Here is a 22,365-nt window from a genome sequence, read left to right as displayed (position 1 = left end):
AAAAAAAAAAAAAAAAGGCACTTTAAAGACAAATAAAAAGTAACTTTATTGACTGCTAATCTTACCATGAAATGCCTATAAGAAATCATTACAAAATAATGCAGTTTTCTTTTACACACTTTTGGTATCTTCCTGATATGATGATCCTTTCACAGAAAGGATTATTTACAGTTTATGTAGATATAAAGCTCATTGTTGCAAATACAAATGTCGCTGTATCGAGGCAGTATATACCAAACTGGTATACCGACTAGCGATGATATTAACAAATGCAGAATAAATAACAGCTTCATACGTTTCTTTTCCTTTTTTATTTTTTAAAACAATTTCCAAATACAAAACGTAGATAACCAAAATGGATTTTCATATACATATATATAATTCTGCCACAAATAGAGGATCAAAAAGCAAAAATGTTCCTTAGCATGTTTCATTTTTGAAAACCCACAAGACTATGCATAAACCCAATTAGAAAGAGGGTGTGCAAAACCACCAATAAGGCTGGCAAAACCCTGAAGACCTGATTCTGGCTGAAGCACAGAGAAACTAAAGCGCTACATACTGAATTAAATATGCTTTTGCCTCGATGTTGCAAGAAACACTAAGAGCTAAGGAAACGCACCACATTATGATCTGGGCTCTTGAGAGTTAAACTTCCTAGGATTTGTCCCTTAAGCATCTATAAGAAATGGTGGACTATTTAACGACTTACTTATAAGTGAAGCTGTCATTAGATGATCCTTCTACCCTTTCATACAGAAGACTGAGACACTTGTACATTCTGGTATCTGAAAACTTTGGTTCTTTTAAAACTTTTGATAAAAACAAAATAATCGCATGACTACAAAACTCTATAGAACTTCTGTTCCTTTTCTGTTCCAGTTCGGGTTGAACTGATTCGATTGGGATTGCAGTGTCCACACTGGCCTGCCCCATCCGCACGCGGGCATCCGAGCACAGCACAGGTGAGGCTTGTCCACACTCCCCTTATGTTCATAATACTGACTCCCGCCCCCGGGGAACACTGCATGTTCTGCTGTACCCTAAATCGATTTCTTTGTTACCTGAAAACTTAATTTTGTATAAAAATATGACTGTTTCTTTAGAAAATAATATATAGTTTTTTTTTAAGAAAACCTGGCAGATAGAAAAAATGGTGTATCAAAATATGGTAAACAAATGTTGTTAAATACGAAATCATTACAAACATCTCGTAGAAAGACATTGTGCTAAAGTTCTCTCCTGAAGTGTCAACAACATTGTTACTGTACATCTAAAGGTTGATCAATTCACTCTCCTGACGAGGTTTCATTATATATCCTAATAGCAGTGGCAGTAACTGTCTTAAAAATGGTCCTTCCTCAAACACTGACATTTTCTGTATACCTTAACTTCAAAATTAAGAAAAAGACACCCTCTGGAGCAGTGGTTTTAAACCCTGTAGCATATTAGCTCCATCTGGAGAGCTTTAAAGGAAAAGGCAATTCCACCTGGACCTCACTGCAACAGACTGATTTTATTGGTCTGAAGTGGGATCCAGACAGTGTTATTGTTTTTAAAGCTCCCCAAATAATTCTAGTGTGCAACCAGGGTTGAGAATCATGGCAAAAGACACATGGGAAAACAGTTGTTCTTAACTCTGCATATATTAACTGATTGTCTGTAGGTATCATTCATTCAGTGACACCTCCTCCATATTAAACAAGAATGACTATGTACACAAAACAGTCATGGAAGCCAAAATGAAGCGTTAGTAAGCTGTAAACACATATGAACACATACAATCTCAGGTATTTATATATGTATAACATATATGTATAGTTAGGGTGTTTTGCTTAAGCAGAAACAAGCATTACTACAATTTGTTGTTGATTTAAAAAAAAAAACAAAACACCAAGCACAAACATTTTCTAAGACATTTCCATAGTTTTAACAGAAACTGGTTTACAAACTCTACAAAACGCACGAAGACGTGAACACAACTGATGAGTTACTCGCACGAGAAACTAGCTGGGTCCCAGAGCTTTCTCGAAGAGCAGGAGGAGGACAGGGCACTGACCAGGCATGAAGGAGTCACAAGGCATCACAGCACACATAGCCTTCTGGTTATTGCTTCATTCATGTCTTCTTGGCCCCGGGCTGCATTTCTGTTATGTACATATCTTTGGCTTGCTAGAACTACAAGATTTTGACCACTTCATTAGTGTTCACTTTGGGACAGCCCCAGCGAGGCGGCAATGGCTATGTACCAAGCAATGGTTTCTCCCTTAAGAGGAGAGACTCTCCTTTCTCTCCTCCCTCAAACCACGTGCATGAGGGAGACACACACACACACACACACACACACACACACACACACACACACATTTACAAGCAAACAAATCAATCTAATAACATCTTTCACATGATAAAAAATGTGATGTCGTATGATCAAACTGAAAAACAAAACGAGGGACAAACACACCACAATTCAATATTCTGAAGGCTTGGTAACCAGTGAAGCACGTTTCCTTCCAAAGGGTCACGAACTTCCGGGCACTTGTCTTGCTGTATCTTCTCTGCAGTTCTTTTCTATCTGTGTAATACTTAAAGTGCAATTGTCCCAAGGCTTTTATTTCCATTGCAAATATCATAAAGAAAGAGCTATGTGGTGGGGTGAAGAAAATATGGCACGATACTTAAAGAGAGAACCCGTGGCTTCTCCGGCCTCCAGCAGACAGCAGGCTGCCTGTGTGGCTAGCTACACGCAGACATACTTTATACAACGAACTCTGGAACTTCGTCATGAGTGAGATCCAGAGAAAAGTACTTGCTGGTTCTTTTGACTGGAAAAGCATCTTGGATGTTGACATACTGCTGAGCCAAGCAGCTGTTGCAGTAGAGGCCTTCCTCATCCAGTTCGTGGCCACACCCGAAAGTGTAGCTCTGAGCAGTGTCTTGACATAGACCTGCAATGCGCAGGAAGTCTTTCTGGTAAAGCCTGATGTCATCAAGGCTCAAGCTGTGTCGATCGGTGGAGGTCTTTGGTTTTCGACATATGGTCTGAAAAATAAAGTAAGGTTAAAACCACTTCAAGAGGATGACTAAAGTGACAGGTTAGTGCTATTTTGCCCTTGTAAAGAGCGACACTGCAAAATCATAAAAGGTTATGGAATCCTTATATGTTAGAAAGTGATTTCCGGTCTGAGGTCCTGCGGGGGAAAACAGCACCACTACCAACAGTCAGAGTGGCCAACATTTACTGAGCCCTGATTATGTGCAAGGCTCTCACCTAAACACAATATTATGTATTTACTTGTTTACTCTTCCCATCTGCCCTATGAGCCCAGTGCTATTATTCTCCCCATTTTACAGATGAATAATCCAAGGCAAAGGAAGTAAATGCAACAGAAGCCTGTCTCTAGCATCTCAGAAGTCAAGAAAATGTCTTAAAAGGAGGCTAGATACATACAGATATAGTTTCTTTTCTTTTTTCTTTCTACTAGAATATGACAATTCAACATATTCTATACAGTAATACTTTCATGCTGAGCTCTATTATTATTTTCATAAGAAATGCGGAAATGAACCAATTACTCAAGGAATACAATTTGAAGAACATTTTTTGGGTTTTTTTTTTTTTTTTTTGGTTTTTTTTAAAGCTAGAGTTCTTGGATAGAAAAATAATACAAAGTACGGAAAGGTTGGGAGGCAAGAGGCAGCTCCCAAACACTGTAGGAGTGCTGTGCCAAATACTCCACACAGCGGGCAACAGACTTACAGAACTCATTATCCCCAGAAGTGGTACTGGTTGAAAACATAAATAGGTTAAAAAATGGCTCAGATAATTACATGAACGAAAGACGCTTAATGGGTTATTTAAGGAAACAGGGCACTGTACCTCTCAGCTTTTGCTGCCGAACACCACAAAAGCCAACCTCATTAGAATAAGAGATCACTTTTTGCTAAAGGCAAAAGCACCAGGAGGAGAGAACAGGGTCTGAGCCCAAAACCATTTTATTCGGAAGTATCACATCCGAGCACTCCCTGAAGAAGGTCCCCTGGACCCACACGGCTTCCCGGGTACCAACGGGCTTTCCCACACAGAATTCATTAGGTCATCCTCACAAATCCACACAGCAGGCACGCAAATGCGCTTCCCATTTTGCAGAGTGGAATCTGATCCTCAGCTGTGCACCACAAGCACTTACGTACAGGAAGATCTAACACCGGGTGACAGAACTGGGTGCAAACCCGGGCAGTGGACCTTGGGATTTGAAATCATCATGCTACACATACTGCTTTAGAAATTATTCACTGGAGTATTCAAAAAAATATGTAATAAAACATCATGTGCACATAGAAATGAAAAAGAAAAAAAGGGAAGAGAGAAGCACACACAGAAAGCAAAAAGACAAAACCCAAAAAAGACAGAGATGGACCAAGAAAGAGACTCATAAAGGAGAGAGAAAGAGAACGCACAAGAAATAGAGGTGAGTATATCAGCTGTGGAATAGATCCAGACGCTACAACCATGAATTTCAGAGTATTTTATCTTTTGATATTTTAATAGTCTAGCAAGTGATCACAGGTTATCAAACAGTCTCACTCAGCATACTTTGAAAACGCAATCTGAATGGAATAATCAGCATGGAAACGTTTCTGCCATAACACGCCTGACAAGAAAATTACTCTCTCAGTTGTTGAGGTTCACACACACAACCTGAAGTCTGAAGTTACACACTTCCCACCTCTATAAAGTGGGAAACAAAGTATATAATTTATCCTTATCCAAATGAAAATCAACTCAGAGATGAATGGAACTAGCAAACACAATGGTTATCAACTGAGGATAAAACTAGAATGTACCTAAGAAGAATCAATGCCTTATGGTTAATTTTTGCTCATTTATATAAATATAAACGTTAAGTTCCAATTTAACATTTTCTGTAACTTCAGTGCACAACTTAAACATTTCGATTCCTTCTGTACCTGTGGAAGAGAGTCCGTACTCTGGCCACGAAGCTTCACAACTGTTTCTGAGGAGCTAGAGGTGGAAGAACCAATTTCTTTCACAATCAACCCTGAAGTAAAACACAGAAAAACACTAACAATGAAGACTTCCTTATTCATACTTTTTGCCACCTATCTGACACATGCTACCACCAAGACTGAAAGGTCAAGTATTAACCGTTCCTGAAAAATCTCACTGTGACTCATCCGTGGTAAACAACCAGCCTAGGACACATCCCATCTCCTGTCTCACAGTAAATAGGGGGGGGAGAGGGATAAATGTGGGGTCAGCGTACAGGAAGGAGTTTAGAGCCTGCCTTTTAAACTAAGGTGAACTACAACTTCTAATTAAGCTATTTATGATGAAATTAGTAACAAAAACAAAGACCGTAGATGTAAAGCAGTCTCCCTCCTAAAGCTAAACTGTGACACGGCCGTCTAGGTTTGGGTCCCTTTATTTATTTTTTTAATTTTTTTTTAACGTTTATTTATTTTTGAGACAGAGAGAGACAGAGCATGAATGGGGGAGGGTCAGAGAGAGAGGGAGACACAGAATTGGAAGCAGGCTCCAGGCTCTGGGCCATCATCAGCCCAGAGCCCGACTCGGGGCTCGAACTCACGGACCGTGAGATTGTGACCTGAGCTGAAGTTGGACGCTTAACCGACTGAGCCACTCAGGCGCCCCTAGGGTCCCTTTAGATGGACGGTTAAAGTGTAGCATGGGGCTTGACCTCCAGAGTCACACGGATCTGAGCCGGAAGCAGGCCCAGAAAAGTAATTAACTGTGTATGCTGGCCAGTGACTTAGCCCCCTTATGTTTCGGTCTCATCTTATAAAGTGGGCCTGACAGCAGTGTCTATCCAACAGAGTTTAATGACGACTGAAGAGTAAATGCATGGAAAGGGCGAGGTACAGGGCCTGCACATGGGACACACCCAGCTCAGAGCTCCTCGGGCTGACAGGGGCCCTGTGGCACTTGCCTCCTACAACAAATCCTGCTGGGGAGAGGCCACGAGTGGGAGGCCACCCTAAGCATTCAGTTCTGGATCTCTGAGAGTGACAGGGCCCTAAATCACCCCAGTGCCCAGGAGTCACCTCCTAATACTTTGGAAACAGAAATCCAGGGCTGAAACTTCCCTCTGTGGCTCTAGCATGTTGAGTGAAGCACCAGGAAAAAATGTTTCGTAAGATAAAACTGCTAACAAGAATTGGATATGGAAGTGGAGATCACTGACATTTTTCTTGCAAATAGATGAAGCAGGTCAGTCAAACCCCAGATTCTTAAGGCCAAATGGCTTCTCAGATAAAGCACATTCTCACCTTATAAAAAAGGAACCTGGAGTGCAATGTGATTTTTATTTAGCTACTTGCTGATAACCTCAGAAATGGCCTTTTGTGTTTTATCCCTTAACTCTTTAGAAGTGATGCCTAATGATTCAGTGACGAGTATATACCTTGTATATATTAAGTGTTTGATATTTTGTTCAATTGAAACATGGAAGGAGGACATTCTTGGTTTACATGTAGACAGTTTAAAAGCCTTCAGGTGGGTACTTATGTTTTGGGGGTTGGTACAGACTGCTTTAGTAGGGGGTCTTTCTTGAGACTATCTTTATCTTTTAAAAAGCTTTAAACTTTTAACAAATCCTCAGAGGATGACATGGACTGGTGTCCTTGGTTGGCACGTGGGATGGGTCCTTCTGGACTTCCTGGTAAATGTGTCCTTGGCCACCATGTCTGTAAATTATGTGCTCCCAAACCCAAACTCCGCATTAGACAAGTCAGCAGCAAGTCTGGTGCTGAGAACACTAACCTGACTTGTACCAAACTTCCATCCCTATTCAATCTCAGCTCCATGCTTGAGAAACAATGTTTAAATGCTCAAATTGTAGGGGCACCTGGGTGGCTCAGTCAGTTAAGCATCCAATTTCAGCTCAGTTCATGATCTCATGGTTTGAGTTTGAGCCCCGCATTGGGCTCTGTGCTGACAGCTCAAAGCCTGGAGACTGCTTCGGATTCTGTGTCTCCCTCTCTCTCTGCCCCTCCCCTGCTCACGCTGTCTCTCTCTCTCTCTCTCTCTCTCTCTCTCTCTCTCAAAAATAAATAAATGTTAAAAAAAAGTAAATGCTCAAATTGTAGAGAATTTGGAAGAGGAGGATGATGCGAGGAAGAAAATAAGATCATCACAACCCCATCATCCAGACAAAGGCTATTAATATTTTTATGTATTTTTTCATATACATATATACATTTTTGAAATTTGAGAGCATCCTGATTATACAATTTGTCCTGTTTTTCTTACCTATCTTTCTTATATTATTAAATATTCTTTAAAAGTGTCATTAGTTAATGGCTGTACGATATTTCACTATATGGACAGCATATAACTGCTCATTGTTAACCATTCAGGTTCTTTTTCAATAAATAACATTTCAAAAAGCATTTTTTTTTGTATAAAAACCTCTTTAAACAGCCACCCTATTTATTTAAATTTTATTTCTATTTAAAATTACAAAATCTTATTATAAAAATTAAACATAGAAATATATAAATAAAAAGCCAAAGTCTGTTTCCCTCATCTCCCCTCCTCCCATGGACACTTTGGTGTATATGGTTTGGACAGTTTTCTTTCCACAAAAATACACATGCACATATCGAGTGAGAGCATGATATCCATGTACATATAATGTGCATAAAATTGTAAATTTATATTTAATATATGTGTTAAAATGTATTTGTGAGGGAAGACATCTAGGTAAGAAAGTAAATGGGCAAAGAAACGGGGGCAAAGTTTGGTTTGAGAACTCTAAGCCTGAAGCATGACCAGAGCAAGCAGCCTGACGGATCTGTGTTTGCTTAGGCAGAGCGGTTCTCTGTAACCACTGGCAGGTCTATTCCCCGCAGAGCATCTGGAGGCCATGCTTCTGCTAGGTGAGCAGAGGAAATTCTGCAATAAAAGGAGCCTTGTGCTCTTACAGATTCAATGCCAGGATGAGGGGACCATGTGTACTGTGGTCTTGTTTCTCTCTCATTCCCAGCACCTGTTGCATGGGTGAGGCTCACTTATCAGGGACCGTGGGTCTTGACACAGCAATGGCAGGTCACCCCAGTTGCAAACAGGGTCTTTCACTCAAAGCTCAAAGCGGCTGACCAGTAAGTACCTGGGCCATTTTGACTTCATTCCTAAGGTATGTTTTTTAGACAGAACGGAGACCAATTCATAAAATGTGGCGAGAGCAGTTAGGAGTGACTGAGGTTTAAAAACAAAACCTGGGGCGCCTGGGTGGCTCAGTCAGTTAAGCGTCTGGCTTTGGCTCAGGTCATGATCTCGTGGTTCGGGAGTTCGAGCCCTGTGTCGGGCTCTGTGCTGACAGCTCGGAGCCTGGAGCCTGCTTTGGATTCTGTGTCTCCTTCTCTCTCTGGCCCTTCCCCTCTGGAGCTCTGTTTCTCTCTCTCTCTCAAAAATAAATAAACATTAAAAAAAAATTGAAAACAAAACCCATACTGTGGTTTTTTGCAGTAATATTGAAGGGTAATATCTTTTATTTGATAGAAATAGATTATTACATATCGTATTATATAATCCCCTAATAGGTTTACAGTGAATGCAAGTGTCCTAGTAGAGTTAATGAAATACAGAATATAATAGGAATGCCTTTTTACGCCAACATTTATTGACACTTTTTCCTCCACACTCCCATACCCACTCTGATCTAGTTGAATACAAACAATACAACTACAATACAATACAAACTAAACTCGGAGACCTGACTTCTGTTTCTAGCCACCTAAGCGTCTGTCCCCCTCATCTATGGGTTTTCTCATCTGTAAAAAGGAGGTCTCCGAGGTCCCTTCTAGATGTATTCTAGGATTCTCTGATTATCATTTGTAATAGCGAAACAAAACAACAGCAACAAAAGAGAAAACTGTGTTTTACCACTTTGTGCTGAGCACAGGGGAGAAGATGCTAATTCCCCATCCTAGATGCTTCTCCCCTTCTGTTCTCTTTCTTCCTCACGAAGTACTCGACCCTGCAGTCTATGGCACTGACTTGGAAAGGTTCTGATTCCAGCCCTGTTTGTGATCGAGAACCCCACCCTGACCCTTCTGTTTTCTGAGGCACCTGCTCCTCAGTCCAAGACCATCCACTAGCTCAGGAGAAGAACTTCCCACAAGAGCTCACCAGAGTGTCCATTCAGCTTCCGTGACATGAGCATGTCCTCAGTGATGTAGATGCACATGTCTGGGCTGACTTCCAGAGACTCTTCATTCATCTGTTCCAGGTCCCTGGGGTCATCAACCAACATCTCTATTTCTGACACAGAAGAAGAAAGAGACGTTTAGTGACACGAAGGGAAATGTATGCCAGCATTCGTAGCCACACTTTGCGGAAGGCTCTGTAATTATTCAGATTTTAAAATACATTTGCTAATGAGAATCTACAATAGGAAACTCTAGGACAATTCTCAACTAGATGTATTTGCTCTCTTTTTTCACAGGGTTGCTGTGTTATCTACACGTCTTCTAATGCCACGATTGAACTGTGTTATTCTTTCCTCTGTGAGAAAGAAGGAAAGAGCTATACCACCTTGCTGAGATGACAAAGGGCAACTGAGACTGATGGGCCACATGCCTAAGCCAGAGCAGACTGCTGTCACCTGCACAAGGAGTAGTTCATGAAGCTCCCTATTTCTAGACCTGCCTGCCCGCAGGGCATTCAGTTGACTTCACTAGAGATCCACATGAATTCTACATTAAGCAAGCAAATGGGCTTCCTTAATGAAGTCACTACCCTTTCCCCAAACCCGAATGCACTTGAGGCATAAAAATAATAAAAAAGATGCCCACATGTGTTAAGTTTGGCTGAGACAGTCTGGTTTTTCTCTCCTTAACAGAGTTAAGCATCCAGGTGCTAACTTTGTTTTACATTCCCAGAGTTCTGGCTGCATAGGAGGAATTGAAGAAATACTAAATAACCAATGGCCTGGGCTCAAGTCTTTTTTTTTTTTTTTTTTTTTTCCTCTGCAAAGTTTAAGACATTTCTGTCGCTATCACTGCGTCTCTGCTGTTGTCCTCACCGATGCCTATTTAATCTGGGAACCAGAAATGCAGACACGAGTTCTGCGGCACCGATCTCTCCTCTACTTGGGCTAAACCGCCAGGACTCAGCCTCCACTGGCGTCCAACCCTCTGGCGGCAAAGGATCGTGACCAGAGGGATGCTTTAAGGTTCACCGACACGAGCAACGCCCCCAAATCACGGGGGAAGGTGCAGGACACCTGTCCATTACTACCCCCCGGCTGTGCCCTACACAGCAGTTCTCCAGAAGGGATGCTTGGGGAAAAAAACCAGAAACAAGACGAGGCAAGAGGAAGAAGGGGGCGAGCGACAGCGGCTCAGCGCTGCCAGCTTGGAAAGCCGCAGCGAGCGGCTTACCGTCGTCCTGCGAGTCCTCTTCCGGCCGGTCCTTGCCGCTGCTCTCCACCCCGGAGGTGTGGGAGCTGCCGTGGCTGGTCGTGGAGCTGCAGGTCTTCAGCTTGCGGTGGATGGCGCTGCCAGAGTAGCTGTCCTCCGGCCCTGCGTCTCGGGGCTTGGTGTCCGCCTCGATGCCCGACGTGTGCGAGCTGCCGTGGCTGGCGGTGGAGTGGCGGGACAGGCGCTTGTGCTTGGCGCTGCCCGCACTGCTGCCGCTGGCCCGGGACCGCTTCTCCAGCTGGTCCACGTCCAGGTCCAGGCTGTCGCTGATGTAGGACTCCCGGTACTGCTTCTTCTCTGCGCGGTGAGGAGCACATTCACGCAGGACGGCGGGCGGAGTAGGGGGGGAGGGGGAGACACGCCTGGTTAGCCTACAGGGCACATCAGGCTAAGAACGCGTGCAAGTTCACACCCAGGATCTAGTTAAGCAGGATCACACCCAGGATCTAGGCGCCGTGAGGGTTCTGACCCGGGTGGGTGGGAGGGGGTCAATTAACGAAGATGAGCAAAAACCAGTACTACTCAAAGGGTTGTGACGCTTCAAAACTCGGAAAAGTGCTATTTGAAGTAGAGTCGCCAGACCACCTCTTGTCTGCAAGTTGTTATTGGTCCACAGCGATGTAAGCTCAGCAAGTGAGAATAAATACTTAGAGATTTTCAGAGCAATCTGACAGTGCCGTGACAGCCACTAAGGTGATTTTGTATTTTGTGAAAGTATCAGTCCATGGTGGATGAGGAATGTTAAAAATCTGGTCCTTCCCCACAAATAGTCTCAGAAGCACTGCTATGGAAGACTGTTTGATAAATATAATTACACTAATTGCCAATGATTTCATTTATTCAATTTGGCCCATTATTAGCTCAGTTCTGACTGCTGGATATAATTTAAAATAAAACTATTCTTCTCTAAATTTCCTTCAAAGAGTTCTAACATTTAGTTTTTCATTAGTGGAAACTGCTTTTCTCCATTTGGGGTGAACTAGTGAGGTTTTACCATCTACTTAGAAAACACAGTCATCACTACTGGTTTGATGATTTATACCTATGTGGCCTCTGACTGACAAAACTGTTCTTTGATTTAACATGTCAGTGCCATTCTTTAACACCAAGACGCAATGTTAGAAAGTCCCTTTTATCAAATGGTAAAGCAACGATCACATCAAGGCACAAAGTTACAACTGAGTTGCAGGTATACAATACTTTTGTGTCTCAGGTCAGAACTGTAAAACAGAGAAATAGTTTAGATTCTTTGTATTCTTAATACTGATGACAAATAACACATTAGAACAATGTTAAAGATGGAGAATGCATTTGAGGAATGTTAAATTGATATTATTTCAGAAATTGCTAACTTGTAGACTAATTGGGTTCTCAGAGGCCTGCTGATGAATTTAATTGTCTTGTTTCTTGGGTAAGTGAAATCACCTGCACTCCTGGTGTCTGAAGTATAATCTACACAGCCTCCTCAGGGAGGGAAGAAGCATTAGCAGAAAGAGAAGATGTGCTTTCCAGGATGCAAAATGCAAAAATGCTTGCAGAAGGCGATGTGTACATTTTTGGGCTCCAGCCATTCATGTCAATTCTAGGGAATCAGGCTGCATCACAACAGCGAGAATGCACAGCCACACAGAAAGCAGACTGGGGCAGGACACCAGAGCCGAAAACACACATCTGAGACAGATGTGCATCATCTAAAATCCATGTTTCAGGGCTACACTGGGTTATAAGCATTCCTGTTTTCTGAAGACAACAGGGGTTGAGATGAAGACGGAGAGATAAAAGGGTTTGCAAAATTCTCATACAATTTCTATTCACTGTGGTTTCAAAATACTAGCCACGTGGCACTTGGAAAGGTGGAAAGTGAAAAAACAGTTTTCTAAGAAGTTCTTTAGGGTGCCAGAGTTCTAAGACAAGTGGGAATTGTGGCTCTAATAACTTAAAAGCTTTCTGCCTCTTTACAAATAGCTCTTTTACTCCCAACCCTTCCCAGCAGGTTAGGAGTCTATTACGGTTACTCTAGTAACAGAAGGCAAGCGCTCGCCGAACTGTGGTCTACCTCACAGGAGCCTAGCGTGCTTCGTGTCAGCTTCGTGTCAGCGTGTCAGCACGGCCTTACTGTTCTACGTGGCTGGCCAGTGTTCCCTTCCCAGAGCTGTATCACTTAGACCTGGTACAAATAAAAAGTGTCATGAAGGAAATGCTGACGTGATTATGAAGTTTATTCTGAGACCTGGGAAATGCAACCTCTTACCTCCCTAGTAATCACCGGAGTCAACAGCACAGATTACCAATGTGTTGGTATTCTTTGGATTCCCTCTGTTGTAAAAGCCCAGAGACCACAGAGCTTTTCATATATTATTTTGGAACAGAATGCAGTGTGACCTCTTGGCATATGGCCTAAGAATAAGCTCCCACTGTTGAATAAAGTTGGGTTAAAAAAAACTTTTGTTTTTAAACTTTCTTAATGACAAAGGCATTCTCCCCCTTCTAAATGCTATGGAATAATTCTTGTGATCATTTTCTACCATAAGATGCTAAAAGAGTATCTCAGACAAGATGGATCTAAATTAAATTTAAGAAAAATACACTCTCTTTCTGTGCTGTTTTTTTGCTAAGAAAAGGGCTTTATTGTAAAAGTGAGGAAGACTTTAAGCGTGAGTGAAATAACTGGCATCAGGCCAAAGCTGGCCCAGAGAAACTTAATTTTGGGTGTTCTTTAGACTGTGAGGGATCTCTAAGTAGAAGAAAAGTATGTTTTCTTTACAAGAAAAAAAAGAGATATCCGCCCAACTCTATCTACATTTACCCAAATAACAAATACAATCCACACCTTTATCATTCCTTCATTGCCCTAATCGCATAAGCCCCCAAATGCACTTGATACTACTAGGCGCGGTAACAGACAAAACCCTGCCCTCTAAGAACTGAAAATTCTTTGTCATTTTACCTGAGAACCTATAGGGGTTCTGGAATTCATTCAGGCTCTAAAGGGCTCCCCTTACGGTCATCTAAGCAAGAATCTGCTAAAATGCTGGCAAAGCTGATGAAATAAAGAAACTTCTCAAGGCGCTATAAGCTGGCCATTTAGGAATGTGACCCATTTGGCACATGATGGGCTCTGCACGTAAGTCGCCTATTCTTACAAGTTCCCTTGGCGCTTCTGTCCCATCTCGAGTCCTCCTAATAATCATGTCAGCATTGGAGAGAGGTGCTTGTTATCGCAATGAGTCATCGTGGGGAAGAAGGGGCAGCCTGGCAGCAAAGGAAGCCCATACACCTGGTGGTTATACACCAGTTCTCTCCAAAGACAAGAAAGCAGTTTGGTGGCAGACCGTGCAAAATGATTCATGTTCTAATGGCTACTTAAGATGCAGTGGCATCCCCAAACTGGGTCTCATTTAGTTAGAGAGATAGGTTTTGAGAGAAATTGATTAGATGTGCAAGCTTCTTTCAGGTTTTTTCTTAAGAGGACAAGTATTTGTGTTTCTGTGAGAAAGCTGGGGTCTGAGAGGTCGAAATCTGTTTCAGACACGGACCTAAGGATATGAATTTGCATCCAAATGTTCATGCAGATATCCTAAATCTAATCCAATTGAATTATAAGAACTACCACAATGGGAATCTACAAAACAAATGGAAGACATTGAAATAGGCAGGGGCGCCTGGGTGGCTCAGAGCCTGGAGCCTGCTTCTCATTCTGTCTCTCTCTCTCTCTCTCTCTCTGCCATCTCCCCACTCATACTCTATCTCTCTGTCAAAAGTAAATAAACATTAAGGAAGAAAAATTTTTTTTAAAGAAATAGGCAAATGAGCACAGTAGCATTTTGGGGGATCAGAAGTTCGTATGTGTTAAATGGAATAACCCTGGGTGCCATGACTTAAGATGAAGGGCTAACCAGTAGAGTTGAAGCCTGCTCTGAGAGGCCCCAATCCCTGCCTTCCTCTTCCTTACCGTGACTCATTCTCCTTTTCAGGGGCCCCAAATGTATCTCAGCAAAGCCCCCATAGGACTGGCTGATATAATCCTCAAATGGAAACTTCTTTCAGGGCGCTTAGGTGGCTCAGTTGGTTAAGCGTCGGACTCTTGTTTCAGGTCAGGTCATGATCTCACAGTTTGTGGGGTCGAGAACCGCGTTGGGCTCTGTGCTGTCAGCGTGGAAACTGCTTGGGATTCTCTCTCTCTCCTTCACCTTCTGCCTCTCCCCCATTCTCCCTCTCTCTCTCAAAATAAATAAGCACTAAAAAAAAAAAAGAAGAAAACTTCTTTCTCCTTTGTCATTCCTGCTGACCCAGACCTGGGGTCCTCTCAGCAGTCAATAAGAGAGACTGGAGACATTTCTGTCTCCCACCTTTATTGTTACTTTAATCTAAGGAGTAATTGCACTGGAAAAAATTCCAGATTCCAAGGTGCTCGGAGTTGCAGATAAATCTTGCCCTGCATCTTCATGTGGTGGCTTTTTGCAAGGATTTTCAAAGCAAGTGTGGGGAAACGTTAAAGAGACTGTACTTGGGGATAGCTAAATGATAGGGATGACCTCATGTATTTGGGACAGGTGCTGGGACAGTGGTGAGATGTGAGGCGGAACACGGCCCTGAATCTGGAGAGGCTCAGCCCTCGAATCCCATTTTGCAGGGGTCTAAAGCCCCAACTGATGGCAGCTACAGACTAAGGGGCCAGAGGTGGCCAAGGCACCGTGTGTGCTTCTCCCCCCCAACACTCTGCCATACCTTCGTTCTCCTCCAGCTTCCGGATGTGGCGCAAGACAGGCTGCAGATTCATGTAGAGGCGGTGGCTGTTACTCAGGAGCTGGAGGAGGTGTCGGGAGCGCATGGGGCACCCTGTGTAGTAGATGAGCTTCCTGGCGGAGGGCAAGCCATCTGGCAAAATCTCAAATTTCTTACCCTGTGGAGCAAAAGCACGAGTCAGCTTTTGGAAGGTAAGTCTCTAATTTGCCAAGGTCCCCTTCATTTTCTCTTTAGTAAGGAGAAGTGCAGATTCAAAAAGAGATGTATAAAGCTGCATTCAAAATTCAGCGAGAGATAAATTGCTGTTTTCCTTTTCAAAAATATCCCAGGACAAGGATTACCAAAAACTCAGGGAAGTGTCTAGCCGGGGTCATCCGGTCGACACCGACCGGGTATGATGGTGGAGGAATATCTTTGGTTTCTCTGGCTAGTCAGGCCATTTATACAATGGAGAAGAGAAGGGCTCATCATGAAAGCATCTTCAAATGCAATTCCAACACCCTAATTCAGCAAACAAGATGACATTCTAGAAGCGTGATGTATTCAAATATTTGTGAAACACTAGGTACCAAACACTGTGCTAGTCACCAAGAAAATAACAGTGAATAGGACAGACGAGGTCGCTACCTTCACAGAAATACATTCTGGTGGGAGAGATGGCAAATAAACATAAATATATAAAATCACTATAGTTTGTGATAAACTCTGAGGAGGAAATAAATGAGGAGTTGTAAGAGCAAACACTATAAGTACCTTTTTAGGGTTAAGAAAATATGGAAAACTTCTTCAGCTGGATAAAAGAGGGAGGCTGGGTGGGGGGCACCTGGCTAGCTCAGTTGGTAGAACATGAAATTCGTGATCTCAGGATTGTTAAGTTCAAGCCCCACACTGGGTGTATGGTTTATTTAAAAAAGGGTGGTGGGGGGGCGCCTGGGTGGCGCAGTCGGTTGAGCGTCCGACTTCAGCCAGGTCACGATCTCGCGGTCCGTGAGTTCGAGCCCCGCGTCAGGCTCTGGGCTGATGGCTCGGAGCCTGGAGCCTGTTTCCGATTCTGTGTCTCCCTCTCTCTCTGCCCCTCCCCCGTTCATGCTCTGTCTCTCTCTGTCCCAAAAAAAATAAATAAAAAACGTTGAAAAAAAAAATTAAAAAAAAAAAAAAAAAAAAAAAAGGGTGGTGGGGGGGTGGTGGGAGGGGATAGGTGGAAGCTAGAGGGACAGCTCAAGGGATGAGACAGGAAAGAGAAAGGAAGAGATATAAGTACCGTTAAGTATTTCTATCAGAGATACCAGGAATCTCATTGTTTAAGTTTGGGATCATTAACATAAAGTTCATTAACATAAGCTGAGGGTGAGAGTTTGGCAGTTTTTTATAGTTATGGAAAACTGTAAGTTTATTTATTTTGAGAGAGAGAGAGCACACACGTTTCTGAGCTAGGGAGGGGCAGAGAATGCGAGAAAGAAACCCAAGCAAGCAGGCTCTGCACTGTCAGCACAAAGCCTGGCCTGGGGCTGGACCTTATAAAACTGTGAGATCATGTGACCTGAGCTGAAATCAAGAGCTTAACCAATGGAGCCATCCAGATGCCCCAGAAATGGAATTATCAATTCCTTCACCTTTCCTATGAATGAACAGGGCAGCAGGATTGCATAAGGAATACTGCGGACATAATGATTCTCAGCCAAAAGGGAGAAGTAAAGCAGAGAGAGGCACCTTCTAACCACACACTTAAAGTCAATAAAAAACAATATGGCTCTGTGTATCTCGGTTGGGAATGGATTTTTCACCTCTCGATTTTTCATTTTAAAGGAACCACCAGTGGATTCCAATGCTCGAATGGTAATAACTGACACTGAATGAGCACTAGGCAGGTATTGACTCATTTAATCCTCAGAATCAGTCTATGGGGGAGGACCAATTATCTCCATTTGGGAACAAAGAAACCAATGCACAGAGGTTAAGTAACTTGCTCAAGGTCACACGACTGGGGAAGGACTGGGCTGGCTGTGAGAAGAATCATCTGGGAAGTTCATTAAAATAGATGCCTGGTCCTCAACCCACACCCTCTGAATCAAAACTCTCTTAGGGGAGGAGGATGAGGCCCAGAAATCTTTATCTTAAACCAGCTCCTCAGATGAGACCGATGCAAAACTAGATTCAGGAACCACTGTGTCCAGGACCCTTAAGACACTCAATTTCATAAAAGTATTTTATGTCTACTCAATTTGGGACATGACTGGGGTAATGGGCTAATAATTTGCTCATTTTCATACAGCTCGGATCCTTTCACAAAGGGCCTAAATGAGAGAGAGCAAGTGAGGAGGAAGCAGGTAGGGCCCCATTTGATGTATGAGTGAAGTGAAATCAGATTGAACTGAGCCCAAGTAATTAAAATAATGTAAAGTCAGGAACAGGTCTTTGACTTCACAGGGCAGTATGGAGTCAGAACCCAAATGCTCTTTGGCAATACAGCCCTTTATTTATATAGGCCATCTTCTTTATTTGTGTATGTGTACAAATCCTTATCTTCCTCCTTTGTGTATTTTTTTCCAACAATTTCTGAACAAAGAAAAAAATATGGATTTTAATGACCACCAGATATACATATTATTAACTGTAATTCTTTGAACCCTGCCCCAAACCGGATAGAGCCAGCAAAGTAGAGAAACAGCTGGGAAAAATCATGAATTTGCTCTTATAACAAAAAAGAGGATACTATTCTCAATATTCTAAAAATAACACCATTTTTTTCCTGTTAAGAATTGTAGACCTTTCTTTATAATGATGAGTTTCAAAGAGTTAGATATTAATAGAAACATCTTTTTATATCACTCTTTATTCTTTGCTCAAAAGAAGTGACTTCCAAAAGAACTGGCCTACCCCCACGCCAAGAGTAATTTATCCTGTGATTATGGCTTTCCGTTTTCTGATCCCTCTGAGGTAGGCTTTTGAAAATCATTCTCTTTGCTGAAGTCATCTTGCACATTCCCCCACTACATTTCTTCTGCAACTAGAATAACTTAGGATAGCACGGTGGGGACCAGACTCACAAATTAAATAAATAATTTCTTTTGCTGTAAAATTCCTTAATTTTAGATTCATGACCTATGAGTGGCAACGAACAGAGCACATACGTAAGAATATAAGAAAGTGAGTTGTCTTCATTTTCAACTTTTAAAAAAAAAATATCAGCTTTTGTGCCTGTCACAGCATTATCTTTAAAAACAAAACAGGGAACAACGAAAATCCACAAAAACAAACAACTGAGCAATTTTTCTTTAGTCAGTTACTTTAAACTTACCACAAATACCAACTTTCCAACATTTGTCCAGGGGAAATCATAAAGTAATTGTTTCTCTTCATCTAAATTCTGTGGAAAAAAATTTTAATGCATACAGAGTTACTGAGGAAACTGCCAGACACTTTAAAATGGCTCTAACTTCTCTCCCAGAAAACTAAAATACAGTAATTAAAATCTGAAAGAGGTCCTCAACTCTCTTTGGAGATGTTCAGACAGTAATTAAAAGATTAGTGAGACAATTCTGTAGCTTTGGGTTCCTGAGTGACTGCATTAACTGGCCTTTCAAGGCAACCTTTTCCCTTTGAGCCTATCCATAAATTTAAATAAAAAATCCAAAAAGACTCAGGCATTGGAGAGATAAGGCACTCAGACTTTCATAATTGGATATTGTGCCTACATCAAGATAAGAGATTCTTATATTCTCCCTGGTCTCACAGAAAGAGGGATTCTCTCTTTCTTGTTGATGGCTGTGGTATAATACCATCCCACCTGCAAAAGCGTGACAGGGACAGGGGACAGGCTGTATAGGAAAAGTGTAATGAAAATTAAAATACAGTGGCCTGCCACTGTATGAAGATGTCATTTTTTTTCTTTACACAGTTGTAACGCTCCAGAGGAGCATTATAATCAGGATATTTAAAATCAGTAACACACAAAGAAAAATGTTTGGATGTTAATGATCTGTTAGTGATGAACCTGAGCCAATCTTGGGCTTATTACTTTCTATTCTAGAGGACTTATTACTGTCAAGGTTTGGACTGTATCACTTCATTTATCCTACATCATCCCCATTTGTACCAGACAAATAGGAAGTAATGGCCAGTCGATGGCCAGAAATGAACCAGTGCACCTGTCCAAGGACCACACAGGTACACTGTCAACATGAGACATGGTGGATGCCACTTGACAGTCATTTCTCATTTACTGACCTGAAAAATCTGTATTCCCCGCATGGTCAGTCCAAGCATCAGAGAAGCTTCAATTTCCCTTTTATCCTATAGAAATAAAATCATATGAAACAGTAGTGGGGTTTTTTTTTTTTGTACAATGGACAATTAAACACCAAAGGGAAAAAACAGAAGGAGAAATCTGATTAGAAAATTTTTGATTTAAAATAACTTCATTCAGGGGCATCTGGGTGGCTCAGTCCATTAAGGATCCGACTTCAGCTCAGGTCATGATCTCACAGCTCCTGAGTTCGAGCCCCACATCAGGCTCTGTGCTAACAGCTCAGTGCCTGGAGCCTGCTTCGGATTCTGTGTCCCTCTCTCACTCTGCCCCTCCCCATCTCGTGCTCTGTCTCTCTCTCAAGAATAAACAGTAAAAACAAAATTTAAATAACTTTGTTCATCTTTTTGCATCCCTAGCTTACCATAAGCTTTAAGAAAATCATGAGCACATACACATGAGCAAGGATATATTCTACTTTTTAAACCACTGAGATTTCAAAGGATTAGTGTTTTTACTATATTATATACACTTTCATATCTGACAATATTCTAAAGACCGCCATCGCTGAAAACTCTAGTAAACAATACTATTTTTTTTGCTTATTTATTTATTAGTTCTCTTCCTTTTCCCAGATGTCAGAATCTTGAATCTAATATCATAGATATATTCTGAGATGCATTCGATTTTATAGGTTTCAAACTATGTAACTCTCCTGCCTCTGAAGCCAAAATCAGAGGCACGCCTAAATATTTAAGACTGTCATCCCATGAGGATAAAAAACTGTAAAAGCTTTATATTCAGTTTGTTTGGAAAGAAAATACTTATTTCTAAAAAGTTCAATTGTCACTTGCCAATATGATATACATTCTACCAGCTAAACTATAAAAAATCAACTACAATGAGTGTAGGGGAAAAAAACCCCTGAAATGTTCTCTGAATTTTAAATGTACTCTGAAATTTGACCACATCTTTGGAGTGCTCATATGTAATAATGGGATATAAGGTATGAAGTTCAAAATAGAAGATAAATAAAATCACAAAGTAACTAAAATATTTTCATTATGAAATTCCTCAATAAAAATAAATGAGTATGTTTAGTGCCAGCGTTCCCAAGAATATGGGAAGAAATATTTTTAGAAAATGCATCCTCATCTGGTATAGTAAAGACAAGATATGGCCTATTTTCACTATTTGGACTGTTTTCTCCAACTACTATGTTTTTACATCAAGAAAGGCACATACAGCAGGAGAAATCAATCTATCACTGTGAGTTTAGGTCAATTTCCTCTTCAAGGCTACTCTGATTGCTTCCTGAAATAAGATTGTGCTCATAAAAATGCTGGCTGTGCAGGCACAAGGCATGTACTACTGGGAGAGGGACACAGAAGTTTTTCCCCCCAGAATGTTTCCTGTCCTCTGTCTACCTTCTTTCCACTTTACGAGCAGTTTTAATGGCTGCCACTTGATTTCTCTAAAGAATGAAAACTCCGCCCATGAGGTAACAATATCCATTTTCCCACTTCATTCAGTTTCATTATTATTAATTATCTTGCTTTAAGAAGATAAGAAAGTCATTTTCTTTTTTTTTAATTTTTTAACATTTATTGATCTTTTGAGAGAGAGAGAGAGAGACAGAGCACAAGTGGGGGAGGGGAGAGACAGGGAGACAGAATACGAAACAGGCTCCAGGCTCTGAGCTGTCAGCACAGAGCCTGATGCGGGGCTCAAATTCATGGCCTGTGAGATCATGACCTGAGCCAAAATCCAACACTTAACGGACTGAGCCACCCAGGTGCCCCAAAAGAGTCATTTTCTATGCCATGTAGAAGTACCACATCGTAAGCAAATAAAAGATAAATCTTTTAAGCAAAAGATAAATTCCTAACAGGATTCTTTAAAATACTATGTTTCCCTATCAAATGAGAAGCACTTGATATTTATTGAGCACTGATTAATGTACCAGACATTCCACCTGGTTATTTCAGATTCATTACATCATAGAATTTTCCCAACCTTGTGAGATGTATTGAACCATTCCCACTTAATAGATGGTCCAGAATTATCGTTCTATTTGCCTAGGATCCCATAACAGTGGTGATGCAGGGTTTCTGATATCTGACTCTAAAGCTATACTCACTCCTTCTTATACACCATTCATATTTCCTGTACATTTTAAAATATAAACTGATTGTCAAATGCCATTTATTTGCATTTTCTCATATAAACTGAGGTGTCACAAATGAAATCTCTCAAGGAAACAAACAAACAACTCCGTCCTTCAGGAATTTGGCCAAAGAGATCTTATAGAACTCAATTATGCCTCTCAAGGATGACAGGACATTAACAATTTCATCTCTTGGGCACAGAAGTGAGAAAAAAAAATACCATTCTTTGGTACCTAATTAAGTTTTCTGAACCAGCCAAGAAGATCATCCAGTAACATATCCAAACTACAGCCTAGTCTCCAATGGTCTAGTTAGGCTAAACTTACCACAAAGGGTATAGTAGTAATAAGAAGCACATTAATAACAATGATAATGGTAACAACTTAACATCATTCTTAACATGTGCTGGGCACTATTTTTATCCACGAATTCCTTTAGTCAAGTAGACCTGGGTTGAATCCTGGCTCTGCCCCTTGCTAGTTTTGTGGTCTTTGGTCTGTTTCCTCATCTGTACAATGAATATTACAGCTTCTATTTTATAGAACTGTGAGGATTTAAAAAAGAAAATAAAGCGTGCCCCATAAAAACAATACTCAGTAAACACTAGCTGTTGTGGTCGTTCTTCTAATTAATGGATACAGTGCAGGTACGGCTTCACTTAGAGGAACTTTAAAAATTACTGATCAAAAAAGTTGCAAATGTTAGTCCCCAAGGCAGAGATGCAGATTTGGAAAGGAG

At 41.4% G+C, this 22,365-nt stretch overlaps 1 protein-coding gene across 7 annotated transcripts in view; it reads right to left on the bottom strand.

The window, feature by feature from the left end:
- Positions 1–22,365, bottom strand: part of FRMD6 (FERM domain containing 6) — a 247,869-nt gene that overhangs the window by 359 nt on the left and 225,145 nt on the right. For 6 of the 7 annotated variants that reach the window (XM_058739039.1, XM_058739038.1, XM_058739041.1 and 3 more), the window contains 7 exons: positions 19,441–19,506; positions 18,512–18,580; positions 15,196–15,370; positions 10,429–10,764; positions 9,176–9,307; positions 4,972–5,063; positions 22–3,042 (listed from right to left, as the gene is read on the bottom strand). In XM_058739039.1, coding sequence (XP_058595022.1) covers positions 2,758–3,042; positions 4,972–5,063; positions 9,176–9,307; positions 10,429–10,764; positions 15,196–15,370; positions 18,512–18,580; positions 19,441–19,506 — 1,155 coding nt within the window. In that variant the 3' untranslated portion in view covers positions 22–2,757. Of the gene's footprint in view, positions 1–21; positions 3,043–4,971; positions 5,064–9,175; positions 9,308–10,428; positions 10,765–15,195; positions 15,371–18,511; positions 18,581–19,440; positions 19,507–22,365 lie in introns of those variants that run through there. The other variant, XM_058739042.1, reaches the window with a different exon arrangement.

The sequence above is a fragment of the Neofelis nebulosa genome, chromosome 7 (assembly GCF_028018385.1).
Source record: "Neofelis nebulosa isolate mNeoNeb1 chromosome 7, mNeoNeb1.pri, whole genome shotgun sequence".
Taxonomy (NCBI): Eukaryota; Metazoa; Chordata; class Mammalia; order Carnivora; family Felidae; genus Neofelis; species Neofelis nebulosa.
This window is presented reverse-complemented; position numbering and strand designations above follow the sequence as displayed.